This window comes from Paralichthys olivaceus, chromosome 4 (genome assembly GCF_024713975.1).
Source record: "Paralichthys olivaceus isolate ysfri-2021 chromosome 4, ASM2471397v2, whole genome shotgun sequence".
Classification (NCBI taxonomy): Eukaryota; Metazoa; Chordata; class Actinopteri; order Pleuronectiformes; family Paralichthyidae; genus Paralichthys; species Paralichthys olivaceus.
Genome location: NC_091096.1, coordinates 12,238,421 through 12,263,205, shown reverse-complemented (window position 1 = coordinate 12,263,205; position 24,785 = coordinate 12,238,421). Strand labels below are relative to the sequence as shown.

The window sequence follows — 24,785 nt, the reverse complement described above, 5'->3', positions numbered from 1 at the left end:
AAGTAGGTTCAATACCTGTTTTTAGTCAATGAAGATTGTTAACTTCAAAACATTGAGCACTGTGGATACAGGATGCGTCAGACTCTCATGCTGAGTTTATGTCCTGTTGGTGCTTTTCTACACCTTCCTCTGTCACTGCTATTGCAGGGGCCTACATAATCATTCCAACAGATGTTTCCTCTAAGAGGAATTACAACAGCTTGCTACCACAGCCTTGGACTTGTGATGACAAAAGCACGAGAGTAGGAGTAGAGGTTGCGTCAGTGAATACACACTTCTGAAGACATAGAGGTGTATTTTTTAACCATTTTGTTGAAAGCTATTTGTGAGTGTGCTGTATCAAGGTCACTGTTCAGGTAAAAGATTTCCTGCTAGCTCTGCATGTAAAGGAGATTTTCAGAGGGATGCCTCAATAGCTAGACTTCATTAAAGCTGTAAAACATTTCAAGGAAACCATGTGAAGCGACTTCGTGAAAACAAACATATCGCTGAGAGGCTGAGGTAGGGCCTAATAATTTGAATGACGCACTGAGTCAATAATCACTGCAATCTGTAAAAATGAGTTTCAACTTTTATCAAAGAAAAAGAAGATCCACTTATTGACCATGCACAAACTCATAGATTAAATCGATCAATCTGAAAATAGCTGGTTGCGTAGTGAAGTTTTAGCATGACCCATATCCTGTCATATGGTTACAGTTAAACAATAAATAACCAATAATCCAAATAATACTCCCAAAATATAAACCCATTACATCTTATATCATAACAAACATAATGATGATAATATCCTTCCTTAACTTATTTATGGCTCCTACACCATGCTTTTACTGGTTCAGTATTCTTTTAGTCATTGTGGAATGGAAGTCTACTGACGTGTGTAGCATTGAAACCTTCCCCTCTGATTAAAAATACTTTGGTTGAAATTGATAGAGTTTTTACTGTTTTTGCAAAACATGAATACATTTTGTTTACGTCTGTATCATATGTGGTTTCACACTTCATGGTCAGCAAGTTATGCTTCAGTGAAATATGCAATGCATTGATAACCCATCATACCTTTATGATAGAGGACAGTAAAATCTTCTGTGTAGGTTTTTTTGTCAATTGCTGAGACAGACTGAGCATGTAAACTTTTGACATTATCAATATGGAAGTGTATTGTATATGTAATTTCAGAAGTGGGCTAAATCTCTTTTTTTTTGTTTATTCATTTATATCAGACAAATAAAACCAGACAACAAGGGATTTGCATAAAACCCAGTACTGAAGTTTAATCAAGTTAAGAATCTTACTTTAAGATTTAGCTACAGATTAATTATCTTAAACGTATGCAAAACATTAGCATTTGGCTTTTATCCTGGATCCAGATTACAGTGAGAGTCAGTTGTAAAAGATTAACATTATTGCAGTGGGAAAGTCTCCAGAATAAGTGGATCATTTTCAGCTGACTGGAGCAGCTCACCAATCAGAGCTGAAACCTCCACTGTTCATGCTTTAAAGACACTAATGCCAAAGCTCAGTGGTTCTCTCATTCAACATCTTTCTGCTGTTTAACGTTGGGTGGTAACAATGTGCCAAGTAATGCATATGATTCTTGATTTCCTTTGTTTTCCACCAAACAATCTTCTACTATTCAAGTGCTTTCCTTCTCAGGCCTTCTCTTGACCTGAGGGTACCAATCAGTATCATTCAAAGGCACAGCAGGGGAAAACTGGAACACTATATCCAAACTAGGTCGTGTCTACTGATGGCCACTCTTCATTCTCTGCTGAGAAATATCTTGGAGGGTGTTAAGAGAGTGTTGGTTCTGGGTTGTTTTGGTGGAGCTCCGTACTGTAGCTCTTAGGCCTTTTCAGGAATGAAAGGTATGTTTGTGTGAGGCTGTTGAACAAGTTTATATTGAATTTCTATCCTGTGTGTGGTCAACTGTCTCAGCTGACTTAATATGGTTTGACTTTGCAGAGCACTGTCATAACGTCATGGGTTTGCTTCATAGATTCATTTCACAGTAAGAGGAATTTAAAAGGTTGGTGAATCCCCTTAAATCTCGATCAAGTTCTCTTTGTATAGAAAAACATGCAGGACATTTTTGTTATTTCTTCAAGCATTTCCAAATACTGCAATAAATTCATCATGACAATGTGAAATTTGTTTTCTGTATTTCACATACTAATTATTATACATAATATTGTAATACAGCTTTTGTAGAAGTGTATTTTGTGAGCCTCCAGACATTGATAACTACAACTACATGTGCAGTTCCTTTAATAACTGTGGAGTAACTGTTGGGTCATGTGGTTGACAAAGTAGCACTTCCTTGCTTTAGGCTGCATGTGTGTAGTTATTTTTTACTGCTTTGAGTGTGGTCACACAAACAAGCTTCAGACTTGGTATCTGAGACTGTGAACCTTTTCTGCAGCGAAGAGAGGATGTTGGATGATGCTACATATCTGATAGTAGATTTGCTCATTTGGTTTATTTAATGAAGGCAATAAAACCCCAACACAAGGCCTCACACAGCCATATCAGCACCGAACAACAGGTAGACTGTTCAAATAGCAGCCCTACAGCCAATCGGTTTCTGCGGTGAGGAGATCAGACAGGATAATCTGCTGGTGGTCGTGGTAGTGCTTCTACTGTAATCTCATTTTAGAGAAAGCTGCCAGCCAGACTAACATGGTTTAATATGCCAGAATGATGGACTGAGTGAGAGAAAGTGTGTGTTGTGCTGTCTATTTTGTGGACAAGGTCACAGATGATAGGTTATTCAGAAGATCATGCAGGCTTTAACATTGACAACATATTGGATGGCCTCTGACGGGGTATTTTTAGGTCTGTGAGTGTGACATGGTGTGGCCGAGGAGCTTGTTGTCATAACAGAAACAGAATGCCTCCATTAACAGAGCAACAAATACAAAGTTAGTGAGCTTACCTTAAGGGCATATCTGTACTGCAAATTCATCAAATGGTACATTTATTATATAACAATTAATTAACTTGTTTAAACAATCTGATTCTTGGTTAACTAGCAATCACTGCTTCTTAGGGTGCTTCGTTAAGTATAGTCTAGTCTAAATATAGTGAAGTAATGTTTCTTTTTTTTGTCTCCACACAGGGTCCTTTTTGTGAGCACCACTTCTTCCCCTCCTCCCTTTTCCTGTTTTTCTTTTGGTTTCCTTTAAAAAAAAATTTTGCTTTTATTTATTTTTTGTAAATTGATTTTGTGCGGAGAGAACGACTTCGCCACCACAGAACTGCGACCAGTTGTTTTGATGGTCTGGGATCAGTCTGTACCCACTGACGGACACAAGCCTTGTGGGTAGAACAGATCACAGGAGGAAACATGAGCACAGCTAAGCCCAGTGGAATCAAAGGGCCCAGCAAGATAGCCAGGCCACCTGGGCCTGGAGCCCCCAAAACCAACCCCAGTGCAGGTATGTGTTCTGGTATCCCAGCTTCTTTAACTAATGTTCCAATGCATTTGAAGAACCATCAGACTAAAGAGCATGAAGAGTTTGCTATGCTATGCTAGCTGTATGGTTAGCTGTTAAAGTGAGTTATATTTGTTGTTGTTTATAAAAAATTCTAATGGCATCTGATCTGTGCCAGGAATCTGCAGATACACAAAGTCCAGGTATTGGGATCAGTATTGGCAAGTGAAAAATCCTATATTTTAAAATCTGTATGATCTCAAGTATTTAATCAGTCACAATATTCTCTCAGAACATGCTTTTAAAGAAAATATAAGATTCAAAAATCCCCTAACGTGTATTGATTTGGAACCAATAAAATCTCAGCATAGCTTTGCAGGATGGAGCTCACAGTCTAATAGGTGAGTGACTGTTTTGTGCTTGCATTAGAGGGCATCAAGGAGATCTAGGCATTGCAGCTTGTACATCTGTATCCTGCCAAAAATAACAATCTGTGTCAGAGCAGGTTTTCAAATATTTAGTCTAGATTGATCTCAATGTAGAATTTTGTCAGTTGTAAAACATAGTGACATTTTGAGCATGGTGATCAATTCTTGACTTTGGGAACAGATAACTATTACAAGATAATTGTAGACACTAAAAGTTCACAGATTCTTTTAAATAATCTTTTAAATATATATAATGACATTAACACATGAAGGATTAAACTTCAATCAAATCACAAGATGGTTCACTGATTTGTACATTATTTGACATTTACTCATTGACTTTTTAAAAAACTCTTCTTTCTCTTTCCTTCTATTTCAGCAGGAGCTAAAGTTGCGGCTGACAAATCAGCTGCAAGTGCCAGTGGAGGAGATGCCCAAAATGCTGAGGAGACCTTCCAGGTTGGGGAGCGGGTATGGGTGAACGGGAACAAGCCAGGCTACATTCAGTTTTTGGGAGAGACACAGTTTGCCCCGGGGCAGTGGGCTGGGATTGTTCTGGATGAGCCAATTGGGAAGAATGACGGCTCGGTGGCAGGGGTGCGCTACTTCCAGTGCGAAGCTCTGCGAGGTATATTCACCCGCCCGTCCAAGCTGTCTCGCACAGAGGGGGAGGCTAATGGAACTCTGACCGAACCGCCTTCCCGCGCCACATCACCCACGCCTTCAGTTGGTAGCGTAGCCTCTCATACACCTGCCACAAAATCAACAATGCCCTCTACTACCCCGGCAGCCAAGAAGCCCTCCACCACTACATCAGCGACACCGGCTACTCCAGCCACACCAGCTACGCCAGCTACACCATCTTCCAACCTTGTGCGCACAAACAGTGAATCTATCTCCAACCTCTCAGAGACAGGATCAGTCAAGAAGGGGGAAAGGGAACTGAAGATGGGCGACCGTGTATTGGTAAATATTGTTGCATTATTTAAGAGAAAATAAGAGACATTTTTTATATGTGTGCATATTTAAGCAGAGTGACAGAACCCTAAAACTCTAGAGTCATGTTTTAGCACCAGTAGCATTAGTAAGAACAATGCCTGTATAGCATCACATGACTCAGTAAACTTCCTTCAATGAAGTAAACTCAGAGAAACTCTCTCTTCTGAGTCAATGGAAGTTCTGTTACTAAAAATGTGGAGTGCAGTCACCATCCGGATGTACTCCTGATTATATCTTGATTAGCATCCCTCTTCCTCCGTACAGATTCCTATCTTCTCCCTTTCTTTAGAAAGGAGTGTGTGTAACACATTTTAAAGAGGAAGTGTTACTCATGACTATTGGACTGCAGAGGAAATGTGCTCTACACTCCCAAATTCAGTATCATGTAAACCTTTACAACTGTGTCTCACCTGTTGACATTCTGTTTGAAGCTTGCACATATTTGTTTCAGTTGCTGTGATGGAATTATCTCACTTATTAACAAGCTTATTACTCTTTAGGCTTCTCTTATCTCTTGAAGGGATTAAATTATGTTTAATATTTCCCTCTCAGGTTGGTGGTACAAAGGCAGGGGTGGTACGTTTCCTTGGAGAAACTGATTTTGCCAAAGGCGAATGGTGCGGTGTGGAATTGGACGAGCCTTTAGGAAAGAATGACGGGGCAGTGGCAGGCACAAGGTACAAAAGCCACAGTTCTTTGAAATTACCGGAAGAGAAGTTGTTATACTTGTCATCCACATGTGCACTATCACTATCAGTTTCAATATTGTATTCAATTCTGTTATCCCCAGATATTTTCAGTGCCAACCCAAGTATGGCTTATTTGCTCCAGTGCACAAAGTCACGCGCATCGGCTTCCCCTCCACCACGCCAGCCAAAGCAAAAACGACAGTTCGGAAAGTAGTGGCCACACCATCAGGGCTGAAGAGAAGCCCCAGTGCCTCCTCCATCAGTACCATGAGCTCTGTGGCGTCCTCTGTCAGCGCCAAGCCTAGCCGCACAGGCCTGGTGAGACACAGCCACACTAAGAGACAACAATATTAAAAAGTTATATTCATGCACTTGTTTTATTTTTTGCTTCCTCACCTGTCTGGTTGTACTTCTCTTCTGCCTCCCCACAGCTGACAGAAACATCATCACGGTATAATCGAAAGATTTCTGGCACTACAGCCCTGCAGGAGGCATTGAAGGAGAAGCAGCAGCATATTGAGCAGCTCATGGCTGAGAGGGACATGGAGAGAGCTGAGGTCGCCAAGGCCACGAGCCATGTTGGGGAGATGGAGCAAGAAATTAATCTGCTCAGGGATGATCACGAGCAGGTCAGTTAATGCAGTGATTGATTCAAATCAATTTGCATTAACCCCATGTTTTAGAATTAGAGTCTCTCATCTCTTTATTGCCTTGTCATTTTTATTAATTTGGTATCCAATGTCCAACCTTGTTGAAGATGGAGACTAAGATGGATCAGTTACGTGCCTTGGTAGAAGCTGCAGACAAAGACAAAGTGGAGCTACTGAATCAGCTGGAGGAGGAGCGTAGGTAAGGATACCCTCTGGTTTAACAAGTCAAAGATTCATCACATCAACCATGATATACTGTCATTTAGCCCACATTTTATGGTCAGTTCGCTGAGAAAGGAAATTACAGTTACAGACACTTCTACTTTGTCTTAAAAAAATCATGAGGAAAGATGTTTGCCCATGTTGGTGTAATCTTTCTTTCCACCAATCAACCTGAAATAAAATCTTGTTACTATGACTTCTGTTCCCTGAAGGAGAATAACGAGGTACAAGACATAATGTTTGTGATATCACGCCCTCGCGTGTCCTGACTGAAGACACCTCTATTTAGAGCAGTCCAGCTAACTTGGAGCTGGCAGTAGCCTGAAAAATGGAGCTAAGTTAGCCCATGGTGAGGTGATGAACGAATATGTGTGAGCAGGGCCTCACATAAGCAGTCACACGTCATCTTCCTTAAAGGCGTGAATAGAGGTGTCTTCAGTCAGGACACGTGAGGGCGTGACATCCCATACGTTACAGAGTGAATTGACTGAAAGGGAACAAGCTTGATTAAGATTTGTTTTCTTCTAACTAGGAAAGTGGAGGACCTTCAGTTCCGTGTAGAAGAAGCTTGTATTACCAAAGGAGATCTAGAGGTAAATGCACAACACAGATTCACACCATTGCAACCTGCATATTGTAACAGGTTCATGTTTGAAAAGCAAATGCAGTATTATTGAATCAGACTGCTAAAAATATATTATTATTTTTATTGAATAAAAATAAGTATTTGTGTGCTTAACTTGACATTTGTTCCATTCATTTAAAATTCAAATTTTAATATTAAGTCAGAGGCAGCAGGTACTACAGTCCCCTTGCAACCTGGTCCAATCTCAGGATTACAGTTCACATAAACCTTCTTCTTTACCTGTGACAAGAAAGTTAATTTTTGGTTTACATCTGGTGTTACCTCTTGGCTGCAGGTCTAATAGAATTAAAGACAAGATTATCTGGTATATCTTGTCACAGTGCTACAGTCAAGTCCAGGCACAGCATAATTTGCATTATCTCTCATTCAAGTTAGTTCTAGAGAACGTCCCATTCTGCAGCGTCACTGCAGTGACAGTTTGACACTGACATGACAGTTTGACACTGACTTCATCTTGCAATAGATAATGTGCTGTCAAATGGATTATGGGAAGGATTATGAGGCTTCACGTGGTCACTTAACAGGGCATGATGATTATTGTTTTGTTGTTGTTGTTTCCCAGGGAAATGCAGAGATATGTATAGGAAACTATACCATAAAATTGCTTTGATACTTGCTTGTACAGAAAAGAGTAATTTTATTATTCTTCAGTTGTTATGAAGGGGCCTGACATTAATTTAACCCAGTAGACGCTGATTACTCATTGTCTCGTTCTCAAGTGAGTCATAATCTCATCCCAAGATATGATATGCAGTTTATTAGGGATCAGTGTTATCTCTGTTCATATTTGATCAAAGAATTTCTTATTTATTCCACAGTGCTACACAAGGGACCACCTCAATTACCACAAAGGCATCTGATCTCAAAATAGATGTTCAAAATGAGGGCTACAGGGTTAGAGTACCCTTTTATCTTCTTGTCAAACACGTATACTAACAGTTTATTACTTACTCACAGCTGTGGATACATTCAAAACTTGCATGTAGCTTGAAATACACCAAAAACAAAAAACAAAAAAACTCCAAACAGGCCAAACTCAAAAATGCTTTGTTGATTTCAAGCTGTTGAAGGTGTACTAATGTTGTGCTATAACCCTCAGTGCCTCTCTGTTCAGTGATGTGATGTCGTTGCTTCTTCTTCCTTCTCGTCCTCGTCTTTTCATGTTGGTCCAGTGCTCAGAATGGAACCACTGGAGATGCTCCCTTGTCATTCCACTGCCCAGTCACAGACTTGATTTCAGTCTGCCCACCACAACTAAAGGGGAATAATACTCAGCCTAGGAACTGACTTAAAAATATATTTCCCAGACTACATTATAGTTTATAATGTAGTTTCACAGTGGGTGCATACAGGGTTAAAGCTGGGCTCAGACTGCGGGAGTTTTGAAAACCTGAGAGTGGCTCCACATTCCTGAAGTCTGAGCCCAGTTGAAGTCATTTTTACATTCAGAGTTCCAAAGAATTCAAAACATAAAATGTACAGTTAAACCCAAATTTAATTTGTTCTAGTTTCATAATCCTACCCTTTCGTGCTTTATTCATCACCTCTTGAATTTAGTAAACCATTTTTGTTGGACTATGTCCACTGAAGACCTCATACAAGACCTACATATAATGACAATTTAAATAGGTGTTATTCCCCTTTCAATATGAAACTTTTAAGTTGACATACACTGGGTAACATGCAAGACGAGAAGTACAAAATTGGGGCAGGAAATGTTGCATTGAGTTATCATAAGACAGTTATTTGTAATACATAATACCAAGAGGTCAAATGGGAATCCTTTCTATTTCTTGCGCCCCACATGCTTCTGTGTTACTGATGGACTTTTGTTCAGTTTGTTCTAAATCCTGCACGTGGCGGTCTGATAACTGGTGGTCTCCTATACGGTACTTACATTATACAGTGTGGACAGTGGCCTTATCACCAAAGAGAGAAAACAGTTCTGGTGCTTATAATGTTGATAATAAATCCTAAATAATCATAAGTAATAAATATCATATTTTGCTCAGTGCAGCAAAATAACTAAACGATGAATGAAGTCAAATGTCTTAACAAATCCACAACATTAGATCAGTCCTATATGATATCATCCATTAACCTCATGTTAAAATATGAAGTGAGACTCAAGAAACCACCATCACTGCTTTCTCTCAAAGACATGGTGAAGTCATTTTCCCGCACTTGCTGGCTTAAACCACAATATAAAATTTTCTATGTATGATAACAGTCAACATGCTTTGTTCACCAGGTGTCAATTTTGCATGGTTTACTTCTAAAATGCCTCCATCAACATACTCATCCATAACACACATGCCTCCCTCTTTTGCTGCCTGTCTTGTTTTCCCCACCATTTCTGTCACAAAGTTCCTTATATGCAGCTGTTGATGGCTCAGCCTGAGAGCTCTGCATGGGGTATCTTCCCATTTCCACTCGTCCTCCACCCCTGCCCACCTCCACCCACTACCCTTTCCCCAACAGTCCCAAATACACAAAGACAGACACACACACACACCATCACCACTATCATCGTCCAAACCCCTATATCCTCCCCCCCTATGTCCCTCCCTCCCTACCTCCCTCTCTGTCTGTGTTGGGCTGGCATGTGATGGTGGCACTGGTGTGTTCTCTTCCTCTCCCCCTTGTTTACTAACAGACGCAGACCAGACTGGAGCATGCCCACATTAAGGAGCTTGAACAGAGCCTGCTCTTTGAAAAGACCAAAGCTGAGAAACTCCAAAGAGAGTTAGAAGACACTAGGGTAATGACTTCTGCTCTGCAGCGTGCTGCGTTAGAAAAGGCCTTGGGATAGTGGCCAACAAAATTTGCAGTGGCTACAGAGAGGGGCCGAGCAGTAACTGGAGCTTTGCTTTGTATGGGCTGGTGGTGATGAACCCTTCAAATGCATTTTGCCTGAAATAATACTCCTGCTTTGAAATCAAACAATCCAACTAATAAAATCCATATGTTAGTTTTGTTTAAAAGCACCGATCAAGTTATATTTGCAAATTCTGCATTGCAGTTAATGGAGAATGCAGATTTAAATTGATTCACTTAAATAATATTATGTTTAAAGCCATTAATTTCAGTTATAACTGTCAAACAAATAACCACATGCATTTTCCAGCTTTCTCTTTTACTTGTACTATTCTCCAGTAAGTTACTCAACCTGAGCTCACACTTGCTTTACTGGTATCACTGCTTAACCTGACAGACAAACGTCCCCCATATCCCCAGCTAATCAGTTGCAATTGATTAGTTTGGAAATCCTATGTTTCCCAGTCCTACCCAGCATCCATTTGCCCTGCTTATTTGGTGTTCCTGCATTTTGGTAGTCTTAAACCTGTTCTACCTGCCAGACAATGTATCCATGTGTTCCCCTAGCGAATTAGAGATTCATGAAGTAAAATACGGATTCTATAGTTTCATGGAGACGAGGGCCATATTTTTAACAGGATCTGTTCTAACCAATCATATTCAAGCTGTGAAGTAATCCGTTGAAGCAGCTTAAGGAGATTCATATTTGATTATTAAACAAAATTGTGAACATAAATTGACTAACATAAAAATAGTGTGACATACCTTTGCTCCCTAAGAGGCTTCTTAGTTCTCCTAAATCATTCGGCCAAAAATAGCATTGATTCAATGATGAAGAGTTTCTAAGAAACAAAATATCTTGCACAGTGCTGTAGCCCATACATGCTTGTCAGTGTTCACGTCCATTATTTGTACATTTAATTGCCACAAGGGGTCAGTATAACATGTTTTTTGTATCAAAAATGTATACTGTCCTCAGTGAGTAAATAAAGTGATCAATTTATGCCCTAGAAAGCTTAGTTTTACTTTTACCAATATTACATACTCTTAGCGTATATTTTGTTTAGTAGACATAAAGTATCTCTAAGTCTATTAATTTGCTTTTGTTAGTGCACACACGTCCAGTATGTCATTGATACACATATTTAAATGCAAGATTTCTGCTTTTAAAGGTTGCTTCAGTGTCGGAAAGATCCCGTGTAATGTATCTTGAGAGGGACCTTTCACTGCGTACAAGAGAGGTAGCTGACCTGCAGCTGCGTCTGGGAACCGAGCAGGGCTCTGAGGACTCAACTCTTTCTCCTCTCCTGGAAGAGATAAACTCTCTGAGGGATCAGTTGGCTGCCCAAGAAGCCAAACAGCAAGAGGAGCTGGCTACATTCAAGGAGAAGCAAGATGCTCAAGAGAAGGTCCACAGTAAGGAAGTTGCTCAGCTTCAGGCCACATCTGTGAGGCTCTCTGGTGACAACGAACAGTTGCAAATGCGCTTAAGCCAAGCTGAGAAGGAGAACGCAGACAACACTGAACTGTGGCGTTCCAAGTTGGAGTCTGCTGTTGCCTCTCACCAGCAAACCATGGAGGAGTTGAAGGTGTCCTTCAGCAAAGATGCAGGTTCCCAGACACAAGAGCTCATTGAAACCAAAAGTGCACTAGAGACACTGAAGTCAGAGCAGATGTTGGCTCTGGAGGAGGTGAGAGCCAAACATGAAGCTAACACTACAGCTTTTACTAAGGAGACGCAGGTACTGAAAGCACAGCTCCTGTCTTTGACCGAAGACAAGGAGCGACTGGAGGAGTTGGCACGGTCCAGCGTTGAAAAAGCAGAGGAGCAGCACCTTGTGGAGATGGAGGATGTCCTTGGAAAGCTTCATACTGCCGAACTTAGGGTTAAGGAGCTTGAGGAGAAAGAAGCAGTGTTGGCACAACAGGCCCAAGACAAGGACAGAGAAACCAAAGACCAGATGGCAGAACTGGAGGCTCTGCACAGCAAAATAGCACAAGGTAACCAGGAGGTGGTGACACTGAAGAGTCAGTTAGAGAAGGTTCAGAGCCAAGAAAACAACCAGGGTACCAAGGTGGGTTTTACATCCTCCTCCTTACCATATTAATTCTCCATTGTCATGTATGCCATGTTTTAGCACAGTGGTTTTCTTACTACTTCTCAAGTTAGTATTATATTGTCAGACAATGATAGTCACCCACAGTTTTATTAATGTTTAATTTACATATTTCTTCTTTTTACATAACGTGCTATAGGTTAGTGAGCTGAGCTCTCAGTTGGAAGGTCAGCAGAAAGAAGTCCTCTCTTTACAGCAGACTCTGACCACTGTGAAGCAGAAGAACGAAACCCTTGAACAAGAACTTGGAGGCTTGGTAAGGCTTGTGTCACAGTATAGATGTGGATAGTGCCTCATTTGCTGTATGATTTAAATCATTATGATGTTCAGTGTCACTGTCAGTGCTTCTAAAGTACCTTAGTCTTTGGAGTTTCTTTACTTCAGTTTCTTGTTACTTTTTGACGGCTGAAGTGTCATTGAACTTAAAACAGCCTGTTTGATGTATCAGTTGGTCTTATGACTACACATATTTCAAATGCTGTACCAACCATTGAACCACACACCTGAATTTCTGATTCTTGAATATTTAATTACTTAAACATATCTTAAAATGTTCCCCACAGAAACAAAAGTTGGCTGAAAGCACAGAGGAGCAGACAAAATCAGCTAAATCTATGCAAGGTAAATGAGAAAAGCAATTTTTATTTGTTCACTTTCCCATCATCCCGGTCATCTGCTGCTTTTTCCCCCTTTTTCATGTAACTTTTTTTCTCAGAAACACTTGAGAAGTTTAGTAAGAAGGAAGAGCAGTGCACAGCCCTGACCACAGAGTCAGAGTCTTTAAGAAGTCAACTTGCCGGTGAGATTATTCAAACTGCCCTCTTCAATGTGTTTTTTAAACGTTCAGACCCAACAAACTAACCTCTTGTCTTTAATCAGGGCTGGAGAGGAAGCTGAAGGCTGCAGATGAAAAGCTGGAGCAGCTTTCAAAGGACAAAAGCAAGCTGGAAAATGACATTTCAGAAATGATGACAGTATCTGGGGACAGTTCAGTACAGCTGACCAAAATGAATGAAGACCTCATTCACAAAGAAAGGTACATCACTTTATTATTCCCTGATCTGGCACTCATTTTAGACCACTGTCTTGTTTTATACCATGCTGTAGTCCATATATTTTTCATTTATCTAACCAATCATTAATCATCACCAATCATTTTTCAATCGCTGTTTTTTTTGTTGTCACTCAGGAGGCTTGAAGAGTTACAGAATCAACTTGTAGAGGAGAAGGAGAAGGTGGCACACTTGGATGAAAAAATCCAGCAGGAACTTTCCCGCAAAGAGCAGGAGCTGAAAGAGAGCAACGACGCACATAACTCTCAAATGAAAGACCTTCAGGAAAAAAATGATAGCTTGGTAAGTATTGTTGTGGACTTACAAAAAAGATTGTTTTAGAATTGTTAGTCACATACTTTAAAATTGATTTATGAATATAAAAATTTGAAATCCTTGAATACTTTAAATGCCAAGTGAGTACTTCAGTCACTTCAAAACAAATGTTGTAATTTGATTAGTTATTGCCTTTTTTCATTTCCTGCTTACAAGGAGAAGACTGTTAAACAGGGTGAGATGCTGGTAGAGGAGCTGAAGGCCTCTCAAGAGAAATCCCTCTCTGAGGCCTCAGAGCTCCACCTCAAGGAACTTGACTTGCTACAGAGTCAGGTGGAAAAGTTGAAGCAGGAGCTCTCGTCTTCCAAGGACAAAACCCAGGAGCTGAATAAGCTGGTGTCCGAGCTGCAACCATACAAGGAACAGGCTCAGGTACACACATGCTCACAGGCACATTAGTTAAATCATGATTTTAACTCTCTTTGCAAAGCACTTGTTTAATGAAGGGATGAATATACAGTTATTGATGACAGATGTTTTAAAATATCAAATATTGATATGTTTATAATACTCATAATATTGTGTAAAAAAAAAAAAAAAAAAGTCCCTCTTAAATATCTGTCATATATTTCTGTAGTGAAGTAGTAACTAAATGCTAAATATTCCAACATCATAGGTATTAGTTATTATCTATAGTAATTATTATAAGTAAAATGCTAAATTCATACATTAGTGTGATGTATTATTTTGCAAATGAAACATTTAAATCATCAGGGAGAATATCGCCAATAAATGTTTGTAGATGAAATTTAGATTTTTAAACACTGCTCAGATCTTATACTTGTTTAAACAAAGAAAGCTTCACAGCAAAGTTATGGGGGACTATTTATAACTGTGTTGCCATTACTGTCTTCATTTAACATCAGTGATTAATGTTTATTCTCAACATCATTTTCACTTTTAATTACCATCAAGCACATTATTTGTTGCTCATTTTCCACAAACAGTTAAGACAGTCACATTTTTTCACATTCATCTTAGCTCTGTTTAGAATGGTCTATATGCTTGCAGGGGTACGCCTTATAAAATCATGTGTTTCCTGTATTTAAAGACAATTTTTGATTACTGGCAAAGCCAAATAAACCCTTCACAGTAGGAAGAACATTATTTATATTGTGGCTGCCAAATAGATATTTACGCACTAGGTATGATACCCATTCAGTTCAAACTGTGGCTACATACGACTACATTTTAGTTTAAAATACTTCAGAGTTTGTGAGTGGCTAAAACCTTGAAGTTTAGAAAACACTGCTGGCCCCAGTTTAGTTTGAAAACTAGTCATTGCATTGCATTGTAGTCTGGACAAGTAGAAACAGAGACGTTGACGCAGACACCTGCACTTACTTCCTGACTGGGTCATACCAGTCATAGCTCGACTATCAGAGGTGAAGGCAAAACGTTACCAACACTTGGACGTCATTAACAGGTCCACGTTGTCCAATTGTCGTCAGTCCAAGAAAATAATACTCTTGTCTTTCTTATCACCATCGTGGTTTTTCATTTTCTGTAACTAAGTAACCAACAGCAGAGTAGACAATCTTCTTTCCTGTTCACACCGGCAAGCATGTGTGTAGTTGTGCGTGTACATGAATGGTCATGTGATATGCATTTTCAGTTTTTTTAGTATGAACAGGGTTATTACTAATGCGGGGCTAAAACACTCGTTTGAGTTTTAAAACTAAAGCGTATTATTTTTGATTTAGCCTGAGTTAAGATTTCTGTGTTCAGCTATTGATTTAAATTGTCTGTCACATCAGGTGGCAATCACTTTAACAATACGTACCCCTGCTGGCATTGCATTTACCCTGAAGTAGAACATTTTCACTTCACAAACTAAGATAAGAGTTTGTGTCCATTCATTTGTAAAAAAAAAATTAAAAAAAATAAAAATCCAGGATGCGATCCTAGTGTGGATCTGCATAGTAGTTGAAGAAGTGTTGTATAAGATACTGGAAGTAATATAGTAATCATAAACTCTTTGTATGCATGCCAGTCGTATTTGGCATTCACTCATTTAATTAATATATGGAAAGTAAATACGGGCTGAAGTGAAAATGTTCCACCTTTTTTTCCTTATTGATGTTGGTGTAAGCTGTGGTGTGGTCTTTGAGTTTTTGATGCTTCTGCAGCTTAACCTTTCCAAATGCATATCACTTATGTTCATATCTGCTTGGTTTATTTTTTATATTCATCTTTCCCTGTACATATATTCCCCACCTTTTTTCCCATTCATCTTTATCTTCTCCAGTGCCTTTCTGCTGAGCTTGACTCCTGCAAGCATGATGTTGAACAATTGTCGAAAAAACTGGAAAAGCAGAACCTAGATCTGGAAAAGGTGTGTAAGGAAAGTGAGGATGTTAAGGCTGAGAGAGGAAAACTGGAGACACAGCTTTCAGGATTGCAGACTAAGCTCTCTGCCCTTGAGGTTACTCACCAGGAGCTTTCACTCCGGAATGAAGAACTGCTAATAACCAGAGATGAGCTCTCAAAACATCAAGAAGAGTTACTCACCAACAACAAGCACTCGGATGAGGAACGAGTTTCATTGAACACAGAGTTGGAGAAGCTCAGAGATCTTCTTCAGCAAGTGCAGACTGAAAACCAGAACCTGACGCATACTAAAGGTGAACAAATAGCCCAAATCGAGGAGCTTCAAAGCCAAAATGCAGGAAAGAACGACTTGCTCCAAAAGCATCAGCAGGACATTGAGCAACTTCAGGCTAAAAAGAAGAAACTGCTTGAGGATTATGAAAACGTCTGTAAAGAGAGGAGCCGGCTGGAAGAGGACTCCAATGAAAGCAGGTCAAAGCTCACATGTGAGAAGGACGATCTCATTTTGGAGAGAGATGCTGCTAGAAATGCCAAAAAGTCTCTTGATGCTAAGAATGCTGAACTGCAGGAAAAACTCAAATCTTTGAACTTGGAAAAAGAAGATCTTACAATGAAGAATACCCAGTTGCAGGCACTCACAGAAACACTGACAAAAGAGAAGGTGGAGATGTCCTCGGAAATCAGTGCCTCTGTGCTGGATAAAAAGAGCCTGGAGACAGTGAAGGAAGAGCTCCAGAATAAGCTTGCTGTTACAAAGAAAGACCTGGAGAGTTCTGTCCGTGAATGTGAAGAACTGAAGGCCTCAAAAAAGAGCCTGAGCCAGATGCTGGAGGAGTTCAAGACAAGCAGTCAGGTGACCGATTCTGAGAGACTCCACCTTCTGCAGGAGAAAGAAGACCTGCTTGCAATCCAAAGAAAAGTCTGTAATGAGAAGGAAGAGCTCCTCAGAGAGATGGAAGAATTAAAGGAAAAGCTTCAAACTTCAACAGAACAACAGTCTCAGTCCAATGAAAAATATAAAGAAGCATCTGCATCCTTTGAGCAAGAGAGGCAAGTGTTTCGCCTTCAGAATTCTGAAACTGAGATGGCTCTGCATGCAATTCGAAAGGAAAAGATGAGCCTGGATTCAGCACTAGAGCAGCAGAAAATGGATTATGAGCGTTTGGCAGGGGAGAAAGGAGAGCTGGAGGAGAAACACACCAAGGCCACATCTGAGAAAGGTGTTCTTTCTCTTGAGCGTGATAAGCTGGCTAGTGATATTCGTTTAGCTAAGGACCAGTTGGACAGTTACTCCAGAGCTAATGCTGAACTTATTCAAGAGAAATCTCATTTATCAACATTGCTAGAGGAAAACAAACAGCGAAAAGATGAAGTTGAAGCGGAGCTGACCTCTCTTAAACGAGAAAAGGCTGAACTACAGAATGAACTCCAGAAAAAAATCTCTGATATTGACATTCTTGAGAAGGGCAAAAGTGAACTTGTTCAAGAACATAATAAAATAAAAATGGATTTTGAGAAGACCAATTTAGAACATGTGCAACAGCTGGATAACCTGACGAAAGATGGTCATCGTCTGCAGTCGCTGCAAACTGAAGCTGACAAGAAAGTGCAGTCTTTGCAAAAAGAGAACCAGGGGCTGCTTCAGGAGATCCAAGAGTTAAAAGCTCAAACTGAGTCGATGGCAGAGGCAAAGCAGCTTCTTGAGACTCGGCTACAAGCTGAATCCAGTGAACGGACGAAAGAGATGTCCGATAAGGATGGTCTTTCCAAACAAATCGATGAACTCCAGAAAACATTGTCCAAAGTTAAACAAGAAAATAAAAAGATTTCTTCAAACCTTGAGAATGCTGATGAGCAAAACAAGTCTTTTATTGTGGATATGGAGGCTTTGAAACTACAGTTAAAGCAGCGAGAGCAAGAAACCAGTCACTTCACGGAAGATAAGGAACAGTTATTATCTAAGCTTGAGGAGATGGGCAAACAGATTACCCTCTTGACCACAGAGAAAGAGGACCTTTTAGCTGCACAGTGTAAACTAGAGCAGGATGTTTCATCTCTCCGTGCCAACAAAGAAAATTGGCTCGCAGAACAATCAAGGCTGCTCGAAGAGTTGGAGAAGTTGCAGGTTAGCCAGACACAATTGGAGGTTGATGTCAAGGCCCTACAAACTGATAAAGAAGTTTTGGAAAAGCAGTACAGTAATGCCGTCGCAGAGGTTTCAGCTTCTGCCGCAGTAAAAGAAGAAATTTCCTCCAGTGTCTCGGAGTTAACATCTCAGAAGAATTCCCTGCTGGTGGAGAGAGATGAAGCCATCCAGGAAGTCAGACAGCTCCAGTCCCAACTAAAAAATGTCATTTCTAAGCAGCTTGAGGTATTCCTCCTCCAGTAGTAATCACTGACACACATAGTTTAGAGTGGCTGGGGCTATGTCACCTTCTAACTGCACGCCTGCTAGTCTATCTCCCTCTCCCTCCTTTTGGTTTTCGTGTCTAACTTTCATCTTTCATTTACTAACCACTGTCTACTACCCCCTAGCTCCCAGCCTTTGCCTGTGGGCTTATAACGTGATCTAACATTAGGTGAAATTCTTCCAGGCTACTTGATTATCTAGATCTAAGGTGATCACACTCATCATCTAATGCCTCAATTATAACAGTTTATAATTGAGGTTCATACATCCACTTGAAAAGGTAGATCTCAACATATCACTGATTTCATTAGTATTTGTTCATAGAAATTAAAACTGCAGGGCTTGAAACATCTCTAAAAAATATGACTGGAACAATTCAATTTCTAAATATATGAGGGGAAACAAATTGTTCTACCACCAATTTAAATTTGAGTGAATCCTACACAGACTGTATGTTGTTTTTAAACTGGCTCTTACACAAGTTACTGGGTTGTTAGGATCCGTTCTGAGGCCACAGGTTGTAGAGTATTGTAGAGTTTCTACTAATCTTCTTCAGTGTAATATTTCTATTCTTTATTGTCAACCTTCTGCTTCTGGTTGTTCTAACAATTTACAATGAACTGTGATTTGGATAAGTGATTCTAAATCAGTAATTTAGAGCAAATGTATATGTGTAAGTATGAAGTTAATTTATTAAATGATATTAAAATGAGATCATTGGTTGACATCAAATGATGAATAATGAGTAGCTTCATCAATTGAGCAGCAATGTCCTTGTACTGATTTGTTGAGGTTCATTTGCTGCTCTTACTGTGGACCTGTTGTTCTTATTAAACATGTTGCTCGTGCACCGTGCAGGCTACAGAGGCCTCTGGCAAGACTGCTGAGGCTCTCGAACAGCTGGCAAAAGAGAAGGACAGTTTGATTCAGGAGAAGAACGAAGCCACGTCTTTGCTGGTTGAGCTGCGCAGCTCCAAAAAGGACACCGAAACTCAGGTAAGAGACGGGTTTCTGTTGAGAAAATGTTAATACTGTGCATGTGAGATGAATAGAGTGAGGGGAAATCTTTGCCATGCCGTGTTGATATGTTTGTGTTATTCAGCTGGAAACACTGAAAAAGGAGAATTCCAAGCACCAAGAGGATCTGAAGATTTCCAAAGATCAGCTTCAGACAGAAAGTCAGAAGATCAAGAGTCTATACCAGGAAATGTGAGTGTATCCACAACATTGGCGGTTGACACAAAAATCTGTCCGATTAAATTTTGAACAGTATGATATATTTATTGAGCTACAGGAAATCAAGACACATGAGAGAAGGTGTTTCTAATATTTGTATTTCTTCAGTGAGGAGCTTAAAGAGGCGGTTTCTGTGAAGTCGCAGTCCCTGCAGACTCTGCAGGATGAAAACAACAAGCTGACTCAGGAGCTGGATACAAATAACAAAGACCAGAGTGATCTTGCGAAGGTATAACACTTATCATCACTTAATCACAAACGAAACTACAAACAACAGATCATCTTGTGTTTCAGCTGCTCATTGGCCGGCTGTGATTGAATGTGAACAATGTTTATTTTTTTCTCTATCTAGCTCAAAGATGGGCACACAAAACTCAAAAAGCAGTTGGGGGAGCTGAAGCAAAGGTGAGATGATTCACTGTTATCAGTTTCTCTGAAGTCTGCATATTCACAGATGTCTCAAGGGTTTTTCTAAAGCCTGTTTTATCTGTGTGACACTTGCATTAGTAATCATGCGATTGGTATGTCATGCTGTTCTTTTCCTTCAAAGCCTGCCATATAATGCCTTCAGGTACTCTATGCTTTTAATATTCTGTGATGTCAGTCATCATTATGTTAGGAATACTGGGGCAAAGCATGATATAAATACATACATAAGTTTTTGTCATTGTGTGCTGATTGTCTTGTTTATGTTCCAGATTAAATAGTGAATATGTGGAAATTCTGTCGCACCATTTTAGCAATTGTACCTAAAACTTGACTGACAAATGTCTCGTCTATGCTCATTTTCAAGTGTCGTTGCATTCGTATCACAATGTCATAATTTCAGATGTGCGTGGAGTTATTGTGTCTCTGTATCTCTGAGATTTAGTTGTTATTGTGTATTTGACAGTGAGAGCACTTTGAAGGAGCAGTTGGACAAGGAGAAGGCCGCCCTCCAACAGTCCATCCATAAAAACAGTGCCTTAATCTCAGAAAAGGACCAGCAGGTGGAAAACCTGAGGAGCGAGGTGAGAATCGAATGCATGATGGTGCGCTCTTTTATAGTCCGTTGGTTTGGCAGGTTATTGGCAAGACAGTGGAGCAGGCACCACATGAATTCAAGCAAATCAAAGATCCATACAACCATCTTCGTCACATCATACAGTCCCCTCCAAAAGTATTGGAACGGTAAGGCAAATTCCTTTATTTTTGTTGTTCACTGAAGACATTTGGGTTTAAGATCAAAAGATGAGTATGAGACAAGAGTTCAGAATTTCAGCTTTTATTTCCAGGTATTCACATCTAGATGTGTTAAACAACTCACGACATACCACTCTTTGTTTGAACCCACCCATTTTTCAAGTGTGCAAAAGTATTGGAACACATAATCTTAAAGTAAATAACATTTAGTATTTGGTGGCATAACCCTTGCTTGCAATAACTGCCCCAAACCTGCGACCCATCGACATCACCAAACAGTTTTTTTCTGCATTTGTGATGCTATTCCAGGCTTTTACCGCAGCTTCTTTCAGTTCTTGTTTGTTTCGGGGTGTTTCTCCCTTCAGTCTCCTCTTAAGGAGGTGAAATGCATGCTCTATTGGGTTAAGGTCAGGTGATTGACTTGGCCAGTCTAAAACCGTCCACTTTTTCCCCCTGATGAAGTCCTTTGTTTTGTTGGCAGTGTGCTTTGGGTCATTGTCCTGCTGCATGATAAACTTCCTCCCGATTAGTTTCAATACATTTCTCCGTAAATTGGCAGACAAAATGTTTCTGTACACTTCTGAATTCATTCTGCTGCTACCATCATCAGTTAAATCATCAATAAATATCAATGACCCTGTTCCAGAAGCAGCCATGCACGCCCAAGCCATGACATTACCTCCACCATGCTTCACAGATGAGCTTGTATGCTTCGGATCATAAGCAGTTCCTTTCTTTCTCCACACTTTGGCCTTTCTATCACTTTGGTAGAGATTAATCTTGGTCTCATCAGTCCATAAGATGGTGTTCCAGAACTTTTGCAGCTCATCTCTGTACTTCTTTGCAAATTCCAATCTGGCCTTCCGATTCTTACTGCTGATGAGTGGTTTGCATCTTGTGGTGTGGCCTCTATATTTCTGCTCTCTGAGTCTTCTTCGAACAGTGGATTGTGATACCTTCACCCCTGCACTGTGGAGGTCGTTGGTGATGTCACTTACTGATGTTTTGGGGGTTTTCTTCACAGCTCTCACGATACTTCTGTCATCAACTACTGTTGTTTTCCTTGGCCGACCTGTTCGACACCTGTTACTCAGTACACCAGTAATTTCTTTCTTTTTCAAGACATTCCCAATTGTTGTGCTTGGTATGCCCAATGTTTGTCCAATGACTCTGATTGACTTTCCTTCTTTTCTCAGCTCGACAATGGCTTGCTTTTCTCCCATAGACAGCTCTCTGGTCTTCATGTTGGTTTATCCTCTTTAACAGGAAATGCAGTCTTGATAGGTTTGAACCAAGGGTGAAAACTTAGACTAGTCATGCAGAGCTATTTAATGTTTGGAAAATCAACCTAAAAGGCAACACTTGGGCAACAAGAAACACCTGTCAGTCACATGTTCCAATACTTTTGCTCACTTGAAAAATGGGTGGGTTCAAACAAAGAGTGGTATGTCGTGAGTTGTTTAACACATCTAGATGTGAATACCTGGAAATAAAAGCTGAAATTCTGAACTCTTGTCTCATACTCATCTTTTGATCTTAAACCCAAATGTCTTCAGTGAACAACAAAAATAAAGGAATTTGCCTTACCGTTCCAATACTTTTGGAGGGGACTGTATGTCCGTCACTCCAGCCACACTTTCCAGCTCTTCATGGGGGATCTGAAGCGTTGCCAGGTCAGGATATGTTATCCCTCCAGCCAGTTCTGGTTGTACCCTGGGGTCAACCAGGAGGTACCCTGACTAGATGCCCAACCACCTCAACTGTCCCCTTTCGATAGGAAGGAGCCTGTATTTCCTATCTTGTTCTTTCAGTCAATACCCAGAGCTTGTGATCATTGAGGGGAATAAGACCCCAAGATACCGAAACCATTTTCACTTTCAACCCGGAGAGATCATTCGACCCTTTTCTGTCAAATGGAAGAGTTTTACTGAAATGTTTAGAGGGTCAAGTTTTAACTCCATAGATATTTAGATATATGTAATTTATTGATCCAAAACTGTGACATTTCTGAAACAGTATGATTTCTTCAGCTGCTTGCCCACAGCCAGTGACAGGATATACCTGTTTAAGCCCTTATATAGCTGTCATAAGTGTCATTTCCTTTTCACAGTTGCTAAACAAATGAAAAGGATTCCTGTTAAGACATTTCCCATATATCAACACCATGTCCCTTCTAGGTCACAAACACTGTGACCCCCTTTCATTTTGAGTATGCTTATGAAGGATGCTACAGCCTGTCTTGACGTCAAAGTTAGTTGTTAGAAAGTGACTCATCCACTTACACATGAATCTCAACTTGGAAGATTGAATGACTTACCAAATTGAATATGTTTATATAACTTTTGACTGTAATCGTCATTCATTGTCTAACAGTGAACAGCATGTGTTGTTGTGTTCACAGCTGACTGCACTGCGCGGGGAAAGTGTCTCAGCTAAGACACTCCAGGGAACAATTCAAGCCTTGGAGCGGGACAAGGCCAATCTACAGGAGCGTGTTCAGAGACTGGAGAAGGACCTGGCTGCAGGGCCTGAAAACATCAACGACTCGACAGGTAAAAACAGGGCTTAGCACAAGCCGACTGCAAATATCCCTCAGGGTTTCAGATCTCCATCTCTTTCTGGGACCATTGCTGCAGACTTCTCACCACCACTGCTTCAGCATTGGGGCAGACGTACATTCGAGCCAGAGTCCCTCCCCACTCCCCCGCTGGTCTGCGCTCACTATACACATGAATAATAAACAGGAACCCTAACTAGAAGTTATAAGGACATGAACAGTCCTTTAAAATTACTTTGTGTTTGTTTGTAGAATTTATGAGGCAGGCATTTCCCATGAACACATTTGGGAAAAAGTTCTCCTGCCACACACAACACGATCCGACACCATTGATAAATAAATAATGTGATTGTCAGTGTCCTTGTCAGTTTGTGGTGACAGAGATGAGCACACACACACACACACACACACACACACACACACACACACACACACACACACACACAGTTCATTGTTGCAGAAATAGTATCACCCCACTGATCCAGAACAATATATATTCAGCAGGTATTTATAAAGATCAGTTTGAGTGATTAGAGAAGAACAGAGGAGCAGATTCACTTGTTGACCTTCTAATGGGGGGGCAGACGCGGCCACCCCGATACAATAAAGGATCTTTTTTTCCAACAATATTCAGACTGAATGTCAAATCAATGTGATCATCAAAATAAATGAGGGAGCAGGTTTACAAATACATGCTGAGAGGAAACACTGTCTGGTTGCACTAAGGTCAGTTCTGTGAAAGGTGAACATTTAATTTCCTGCTTTTCACATAATCTTGTTCTCGATGTTTTTTCCAGGTGATGCTGTTTTGGACCAGTTAAAGGAGGATAAGGAGACTGCGGACGGTCAGGTGAGTTTACTGCTGCACTAGACCTGAATAATAATGAAACCAATCACAGGGCATGATATGCTGTGTGTGTGTTTTCCATTTAATTTATGCGCTCAGTGTAAAGATGCTTTCCTACCCTGCCTATAGCTGTTTCTCTGCTTTGACAATAACCAGGTCTCCTTTTCATTTCTATCATATTTGAGGGCAGGCGCACGGAAACAGTCTTCCTGACTGCTGTTTGTGAAATGACTGTGCTGCTTACACATTTTACTAACACATCCTGCTTTTGATGTAGCAGTAGGCTGGATTTTACAGTTCACTTTTGACTCAGGTAGCCGGTACAGTATAATGTTTTCACGGAGGGGACATGGGTCCAAATTGGTTTGAGATGTCATTAAAAGCACATGAAGCTCATCTCTGCTCTTTCCCAACCATCAGTCTCACAACCTTCATTCATGTCTCGCCTCCAGACTGCTGATAATCAAATGTTATACTGTATTATCTGTGTCAGTGATGACTTGAGTGTGCAGTATGTGGGTCCTAATTTGAATCTCATTTTTTTTCTTCTCTTTCTTAAATCCCAACTCCTCTCCTCTGCCCTGTCTCTGATGTTGGCAATGATACACAACCATCAGGCAGCGGTTTGTGGATGTTTTCCATCAGCTTCACTTGTGCATGTTTGTCTGTCACTGTCACTGTGGCTCTTATGTTTTGTCTTCCAAAGATAAATCAAGCTTGATTTCTTTATGCAATTCTCAGTGAAAATGTCAGTGATCATAGATGCTTAACAGACATCACATCTGTTAAGGATCACAGACTCTACTACTAACTCATTTCAAGCTTCGATTTT

At 40.3% G+C, this 24,785-nt stretch overlaps 1 protein-coding gene across 14 annotated transcripts in view; it reads left to right on the top strand.

The window, feature by feature from the left end:
• Positions 1 to 24,785, top strand: part of clip1a (CAP-GLY domain containing linker protein 1a) — a 29,217-nt gene that overhangs the window by 2,315 nt on the left and 2,117 nt on the right. For 2 of the 14 annotated variants that reach the window (XM_069523694.1, XM_069523695.1), the window contains exons 2-25: positions 3,119 to 3,437; positions 4,242 to 4,828; positions 5,414 to 5,538; positions 5,652 to 5,868; positions 5,982 to 6,179; positions 6,308 to 6,399; positions 6,955 to 7,015; positions 9,725 to 9,829; positions 11,058 to 11,960; positions 12,142 to 12,258; positions 12,566 to 12,623; positions 12,718 to 12,801; positions 12,882 to 13,038; positions 13,192 to 13,357; positions 13,547 to 13,762; positions 15,639 to 18,092; positions 18,990 to 19,127; positions 19,234 to 19,340; positions 19,476 to 19,596; positions 19,720 to 19,772; positions 19,918 to 19,938; positions 20,260 to 20,377; positions 22,951 to 23,101; positions 23,904 to 23,956. In XM_069523694.1, the coding sequence (XP_069379795.1) occupies positions 3,347 to 3,437; positions 4,242 to 4,828; positions 5,414 to 5,538; positions 5,652 to 5,868; positions 5,982 to 6,179; positions 6,308 to 6,399; positions 6,955 to 7,015; positions 9,725 to 9,829; positions 11,058 to 11,960; positions 12,142 to 12,258; positions 12,566 to 12,623; positions 12,718 to 12,801; positions 12,882 to 13,038; positions 13,192 to 13,357; positions 13,547 to 13,762; positions 15,639 to 18,092; positions 18,990 to 19,127; positions 19,234 to 19,340; positions 19,476 to 19,596; positions 19,720 to 19,772; positions 19,918 to 19,938; positions 20,260 to 20,377; positions 22,951 to 23,101; positions 23,904 to 23,956 (6,393 nt within the window). In that variant the 5' untranslated portion in view covers positions 3,119 to 3,346. The remainder of the gene's footprint in view (positions 1 to 3,118; positions 3,438 to 4,241; positions 4,829 to 5,413; positions 5,539 to 5,651; positions 5,869 to 5,981; positions 6,180 to 6,307; positions 6,400 to 6,954; positions 7,016 to 9,724; positions 9,830 to 11,057; positions 11,961 to 12,141; positions 12,259 to 12,565; positions 12,624 to 12,717; positions 12,802 to 12,881; positions 13,039 to 13,191; positions 13,358 to 13,546; positions 13,763 to 15,638; positions 18,093 to 18,989; positions 19,128 to 19,233; positions 19,341 to 19,475; positions 19,597 to 19,719; positions 19,773 to 19,917; positions 19,939 to 20,259; positions 20,378 to 22,950; positions 23,102 to 23,903; positions 23,957 to 24,785) is intronic. The other 12 variants (XM_069523696.1, XM_069523697.1, XM_069523699.1 and 9 more) reach the window with 10 other exon arrangements.